This window comes from Alosa sapidissima, chromosome 24 (assembly GCF_018492685.1).
Source record: "Alosa sapidissima isolate fAloSap1 chromosome 24, fAloSap1.pri, whole genome shotgun sequence".
NCBI classification, from domain to species: Eukaryota; Metazoa; Chordata; class Actinopteri; order Clupeiformes; family Clupeidae; genus Alosa; species Alosa sapidissima.
In genome coordinates, this window is record NC_055980.1 from 8,087,345 (window position 1) to 8,094,433 (window position 7,089).

General features: G+C 43.5%; 2 protein-coding genes across 2 annotated transcripts in view; one reads left to right on the top strand and one right to left on the bottom strand.

The window, feature by feature from the left end:
- tex2l (testis expressed 2, like) overlaps window positions 1–704 on the top strand; it is a 17,155-nt gene extending 16,451 nt beyond the window's left edge. The window contains exon 13 of the mRNA XM_042083919.1: window positions 40–704. Within this exon, the coding sequence (XP_041939853.1) occupies window positions 40–207 (168 nt within the window). The 3' untranslated portion in view covers window positions 208–704. The remainder of the gene's footprint in view (window positions 1–39) is intronic.
- Window positions 705–1,296: 592 nt separating this feature from the next.
- rnf151 (ring finger protein 151) lies at window positions 1,297–3,377 on the bottom strand. The gene is made up of 4 exons (XM_042083913.1): window positions 3,348–3,377; window positions 2,658–2,803; window positions 2,030–2,126; window positions 1,297–1,803 (listed from the first exon to the last, which is right to left on the bottom strand). The coding sequence occupies exons 1-4, from the start codon at window positions 3,375–3,377 to the stop codon at window positions 1,297–1,299; spliced, it is 780 nt and encodes a 259-aa protein (XP_041939847.1).
- Between the last annotated feature and the right edge of the window lie 3,712 nt (window positions 3,378–7,089).

Genomic DNA, 7,089 nt, shown 5'->3' on the forward strand with positions numbered 1-7,089 from the left:
TTCACTCCCTCTTTGCCTGAACCTCTCTGTCTCTTCCAGAAAGTGTTTGTGCTGCCAAACATGGATGACATCTACCTGCCTCTCATGCACTCTGGCATGGACCACCCGGCCGGTCCCCAGGACCTCCCTGCTGTCTCGTCTCCACACAACTCCTCCATGGAGTCCATTGAGCGGATTCCCCCGGAGCCCTCAATGGATTGGGAGTAGCGCCTCCCTATGGACGCCCATGGAAATGCAGTGCTTGTCAGTGTTAACATGTTGCAAGTGAAATGCAACCTCACCCCAGCCAGACATGTGGTAGCTGCCAGTGTACTGTGCCCAAATGTGTTGTCTCTTTAGAGCCTGTTGCAGTGTGGCTCATCGTGCCCTAGTTAATGACCACTGTTTAAGCAGGAAAAGCAGTAGCTTACCGAATATCACACAAAGAAGCCCGTGGCTGTCTGACAAGTTTATTCCTCTGTACACAATACACATCTGGGTTTTAAAATGAGTGTGAAGAAGAGGAGATTAGAAGCCACAGAAACCATTGCTCTCATTCATGCTTTGTATATTGTGTTGCACAAATTGTTATGTGAATAGACAGGAATGTTTGTACTGTTGGGCTGTCGGTTTGATGGGTTGGGAAGTGTTTCTGTATAACATGATCAAAACATGATTGACATGATAAATGAGAACTTGGTTGTTACTTTTATGATTAAATTTTAAACTGCGTCACTGCTTGTGAAAATATCTTGAAAGATTCCAGAACTTTAGCCAAGATGTTCCACAAAGGTAATTATAGCAATCCGTCTTATGAAAGCACATTTATTGTTATATAAATTGTACACCACATGAAAAAAAAGTGACCTTAATTCAAAAGAATGCTTTACAAGATTGTCTTATTCAAATACCACCCTGTGGTTTTGCTTAGGTGTGTCCTCATCATATCTCACCTAACCAGATGCCAATTAGAATGCCCACCCAGCAGAACTGTAACATCTGCAAGTATTTGGAAGATCTTAAACACGCAGTCAGACCTAGATCTGAAAAACACTGAGCAGCTACTGGCAAACGGCAAGAAACTCTCCCAAAAATGGTCCTGCGCAGAAATCCCTTAGCTGAACCTTCTTACGAGCTTTCAGATGCAATGCAACAGCAGCACTTTAAAAGCCATTATTTCCGATGGCTTGTGCCACGCAACAATGGTTTGTTGCCATATTGAACTTTGCTCTGCGGCGAGTGGTGACTACTTCCTCTTTTTTTGCACTGAGGCCAGTGGCTGGCGCAGCCCAAATGGCTCCTGATCTGCAGTGGCCATTAGGAGCTGCTGCTGCTACTGTTGTTGCTGTTGCCGCCGGCGACGCCGCCGCTGTTGCTGCTGCTGGTGGAGCTGGTGCCCTCGCCGGGGCTCTCGTCCTCGTCCTCCGGCTCCTCGCGCTCCTCCAGCACCTCCAGGCTCTCGCAGATGAGGCCCACCTGCCGGCGCATGTGCGCCATGGTGCTCTGCATGCGCGCCATCTTGCGGCGGAGCGCGGCGGCGATGGCCCGCTGGCGGCTGCGCTGCGCCTCGTAGCGCTGCTGCAGCTCGCGGTAGCAGTTGTGCAGCGGCTGCGTGGCGCGGCTCAGCTGCGTGCCGCAGCCCATCGGGCACAGCTGGCTCCAGTTCGGGCAGGCGCCGGTGTGCGAGTCGGCGTCGCGGCGGAGGACGCGAGCGCCGCACCCCGGGTGCGGACAGAGTAGCCACTCGAACGGGCAGGTGGAGCTGTGGAGGTACTCCTCGGAGAGGGGGAAGGTGGCCGTGCAGCCCTGCGGTGTGTTTCGACACTGATGCCAGGGGTGAACGTAGACAAAAAATAAGAGAGAATGAGTTGGCCATTCATGCCACCAAGAATATGATTGTGTTAATGTCACTTGGGTCACCATCCATACAGTACATCTACCTTGACTAATACACAGAGCATGTGACACATGAAGAACATCCCATCATTTGTAACTTTTTATAAATTCTCTTGTTTTCACCTCTTTTTGTAGAAACTCAAAAGATCCTCACCTTGACCTGCAGGCGGCCGATGGCTTTGCTGAGTCTGAACATCACAAACATTAGGTTCTGAGTCACTGGCTTCCTGCAGCAAGGGCATGTTTCCTGTCTGTGCCAGAAAAAATGAGTACTTTACATGAGTCATAGACACATTTACAATAAAGTGGATCTTCTACTTTTCCATGATTCAGTGTCACCATCTATCAACACTCAGTATGTGGCACTGACACATCTGTCAACACTCATCATTGGGCGCTGACACATCTGTCAACACTCATCATTGGGCACTGACACATGTATCAACATTCATTACTTGGCAACTTTCATGTGTTGAGTGGGCTATTACACAAGCTACTTATCTTACTCATCTTACATAGGCTGTCACACATCTTACTCAGAAAATAGCTCTGAAGCAGGAGTTTTCAACCAGTGGTATGTGATGACATTTCTGGTGGACCCTGACCATACATTCAATAATGTAGTTTCACTGTGGGAATCCCTATTTCTAAGTCAGCAGTGATCTTTAGGTTGCTTTCATAGTCAGAATGGTGGTCCCTACATCCTAGGGGATGTCTTGGTGGGATACTTAAAAGAAAGAAAGAAAAAACCCCTCAAAACTCTAAAAGTTAGTGGTATGTACCTCTTCAGCCACTGAAGGATGCACCGCTTGCAGAAGATGTGATTGCAGGCCACTCGGACTGGGCAGCGCAGGACTCCACGGCAAATGATGCAGATCAGGTCATAGTCTGGTGTCTCCACAAACAGGTCCACTTCGTAACCTCCACTCTGGTCATATCACAACATATTTTGTCAAATGTTTGGAGGCGTAATGTACAAGGATACAAGGAAGTTTATTGTCACATGCATATAGTTACTGGAAGTAAGAAATGCAGTGAAATTATGTCTGGTGTCAGCCTATTTGTGCATTAATGGGGGGGGGGGTAAAAAGTGCAGTAGAAGAGGGGTTTAGTAGATTAAGTGGCAAGGGCTGCATAAAAAAGGTGGGGGAGGATTGGGATTGGGTGGGGGGCACCAACAAGGAGCACCCAAGAGCAACCAAGAGCAACAGGGGCAATGTAGGTCCCTTGTTATCAATAAATATAACCCACACTGTTGGAAGCCATTGATGGATGACTAAACTGATATCCCGCACTGTTGGAAACCGTTTATGGATGACTAAACTGCTACAAATGACTGAGTCAATGAATGAGTTATGGAATGTACTTCCTGTCTCAAAAATGTCTCTTCCTGCAATGATTTGTGAAGGAAGTGAAACGACATTTACAGTCAATACAGCAGGAAGGACATCTTGCGTTCTAATTAACCTCACCTGAATCTGGTCCTGCACCGCTCTCATCATCTCTGTAAGTTCATTTCCTATTCGATATGTAATTAAACTCAAATCTGAGAGAACAGCTTCCAAATAGGACATAGTTTAGGCCTGGCCTCAGTTCACTGTGGAAACTTTGAAGTTTGACTAATTAAAACAGGTCACACTGAAACACTAACACTACTTTAACAGATAATCAAAAAACACATGAAGAGAAAAAAATATATATCTAATGAAAACAACTTGGGTTAAGTGAGATATGGGGACTGCTTAAGCTCCTCCACACATTACCGTATATTTTGTGTGCATGAGTGCTGCTGTGTTTGTCAGATTGGACAATGCAGAGGTCAGCCTGAATGCAGAGGCACATGACCAACTCTCCCTCAACTCGTCTAGAAGGTCAGCTGACCCACTGTGGCCAAGCTCAGTTTCTCTCACTCAACTAAATAAGCATAATTCAAATGAGATATTACTGAAATTACAGTTACAACTGCTGAGAAAATTACTATGAATGCCATCAAATATAAAAGGTTAGTGGGGGAGAGTCATATTTTAGGTTCTTTCCTCAATGCTTCAGTTTTACAGTGCAATTTACAGTGCAATACATTTTGCATTAAACTTAGTCTGATCCATGGTAAACAAAAAAAAAACCAAAAAAAAAAACATGATTGGGAGGGAAACCAGAGCCTATGAACACAGTCCAAATCCACCACCCACAAATCTAACTTGACCCAATGATGAATCAAATGTACATTCATCACCAAACCTGAACACTCACCATGTTGTATGTTTGTGTAGTTAGTGGCTCTCCGTGGACCTTGGTACCATCACCGCTGCAGAGGCCCTGTTCTCACCAGCTCCGACCCCACACACACACATGAACATGTCCTCAGGCTGCATAGAGCCCCATTCAAGACGAGGTCTAACAATGTGGTGTTAAAACAACCCGGACCCAGATCATTTGACTTCATACATGTAGCACTCATTTCCACCTGCCACTTTTACTTTCTAGCACCGGCAACTAGGAAGCTATAGTCAGTGCCAGATAATATTCATGGCAGCCACCTGGGAGCCTATCTTTTTTTGTGACCATCCAGGTTTTACCAGGTGGACAAAGGTATTGCCATAGAAACCTGCGAACTTTCAATGGCAGGATGATGTTTGGAGGCCACAAATGCTATTCTCTTGGTGCTCTGCCATTTTGTAAGGGGGTTTCAATGGATCTTTAGAACACAGTGGTATATTCTGCATAATATATGCCATTCTTTAGTTTATTTACAAACACCCTTTCTCTGTTTACTATATTGAGATGGTACATGCCAGATTTGCAGGGGAACAAAAATCCAGTGTGAAAATATTACTGATCATACTATTGCACAATACCATATGTTGAAAGGAGAACCTGTGTTCTGGGCCTGTGATGGTGGTAATTTTGATACCACAGATGAATAGAGACCCAGTCAGACCAATAGTATGAAAAATCGGGAACAGAGTTTTATTTACAATGATGCGCATCAAGGGAGAGACAGCATGACTTCACCTAAAGATCCATCAGCTGCTCTAACTAGACAAGGAAATAGGGTTTAAATATCCTTCCGGGCTGACGGGATATGGTGTTGGTCAACCCATCTCACATGAAATACACTGAATCAGACACTGATTAGTGGCAACCTGCCAATCCGGAGCAGATAGCTACTGACGCAGCCATGCAGAACAGTAAAACACTGCAAAGTCATTATATTCCCGCTTATCTCTAAATACATAATCACGCCCCAGCTGTGGCGCAACTGGCTGGGGCACCTGCACCGTACGCCGGCGACCCGGGATTGATTCCCGCCCCGTGGTCCTTTCCGGATCCCACCCCGACTCTCTCTCCCACTCACTTCCTGTCATTCTCCACTGTCCTATCAAATTAAAGGCATAAAAAGCCCAAAAAAATATTTTTAAAAAAATTATAAAAAAATAAATACATAATCACACACATATATACACAGAGACAGTACAGATACAACCTCAAAACAGAAAAAGTTGGGACATTGTGTAAAATGCAAATAAAAACAGAATGTCATAATATGCAAGTCTCGTAAACCCATATTTAGCAGCAAAAAGGACATATACAACATATCAGATGTTGAAAATGAAAATTTGGACTATTTCATGGAAAGTATATGTTAATTCTGTATTTGATGCCAGCAACATGTTTCAAACACAACTTTTCCAGCATTTTGTTACCCCCGTCCCAACTTTTTTTGAATCATGTTGCTGGTATCAAATTCAAAATTAACATATATGTTCCATGAAATAGTCAAATTTGTCATTTTCAACATTTGATATGTTGTCTGTGTCCTTTTTGCAACTAAATATGAGTTTAATTGATTTGCAGATTATTGCATTCTGTTTTTATTCACATTTTACACAACATCCCAACTTTTTTTGTTTTGGGGTTGTATCATACCGAGTCATTACGTAGAATCATACTTTTAGTGTCAAAGTGACCCACTAGTGAGAAATGCAGAACATTAAACCACATATTGGAATATTGGACATAATGCTCTATTCTACTTTATCTCACCATGATCTAGATAAGGATGTCAGTTTAGTTACTTAGTATAATGGCTAAAGAATGTTATGAAAGACAGAAGCTAGTCAAACTAGTACACATTTCTAATAATAAACCTCCTATTTCATCACACCTGTGCGAAGCCTAATCAGGCTCATAGGTGATGTCCCAGAGTAGAGTATATCTCAGAGGTCATTTGCTGAAGTACACCCACGCAAAGCCACTCAACAGGTGGCAGCATGTCCTCTCCAAGGAATGTTCAAACTCGGAAGTAAGCCAGGATTCCTTTGGATCATTATCACAAGGATCTCAATGGCGTACGTGACCTGTGTTCACACTTGTCATTTGCATGCCGTAAAAAGCATGTCTCGTGAACTGATTAAATTGTACATACGGATATAAAAGCATTGATAATAACAATGGATCAGAGCAATCACAACATATACTCAATTGCACCAGTTTTTGTTTTTAAATTATTTTTATTGTTGTAGTAATCTTATCAGTTTCTCATGTTTGCACGGAAGTTATCTTATAATAGAGTTTATGGCAGCTATTTCAATGGAATCCAAATGTAAATTTATGGTAGTCGTGCACAGATTGTGTGCTCAACTTATCTATGACCTTGTGTGACTACCAAGACCTTCCTTGAAGGGAGTTTATGTACTCATACTTAGTTGCATAAATGGAAAGAGATGATGCTAAGTGAGACATCTTGTCAAACCGCTTTCCTGGTTGGGTGGTGCGGTAAACGTTGCTTACATGAAACTGGAACACATTCCTACAAGTTCAAAAATAACACTGCAAAGACCTTGGCCCAAAGAAGTGAAACATCTTTCTGCATAAAGTAAAATATAAAGCGATGATGTCAAGTGAGACATCTTGTCAAACCACTGGCTCTGTATGGGAATTCAGTGTTCTCTCCAAGCAGGGCTGCCAATACACCCCATGGAATTAGATGATGATGTTATCTAACATCATAAAAGACTACAATGTGGAAGTGATCTAGCCTGGCTAACGTCAGACCTCATCTCACTGAGATGGGGTCTGGGAACTAGACATTCATTTTCTCGTATTTGAAACGTGGTTTACGAATGCCCAGAGCCGTTTATTGGGTGCAACGAATGTCTATCAAATGCGTCTGTACGTAGCTCATAACGGCTTCGGTGTGTCGTCATCGTCTTG

What these genes read in the sequence shown, in the direction of transcription:
- rnf151 (XM_042083913.1), bottom strand. Translation starts at nt 3,377, where the DNA reads ATGATGAGAGCGGTGCAGGACCAGATTCAG. An exon ending in ATCCTTCAGTGGCTGAAGAG is followed by an intron (nt 2,127 to 2,657) that starts GTACATACCACT and finishes TTTCTGGCACAG; the next exon opens with ACAGGAAACATGCCCTTGCT. An exon ending in TCGGCCGCCTGCAGGTCAAG is followed by an intron (nt 1,804 to 2,029) that starts GTGAGGATCTTT and finishes CCCTGGCATCAG; the next exon opens with TGTCGAAACACACCGCAGGG.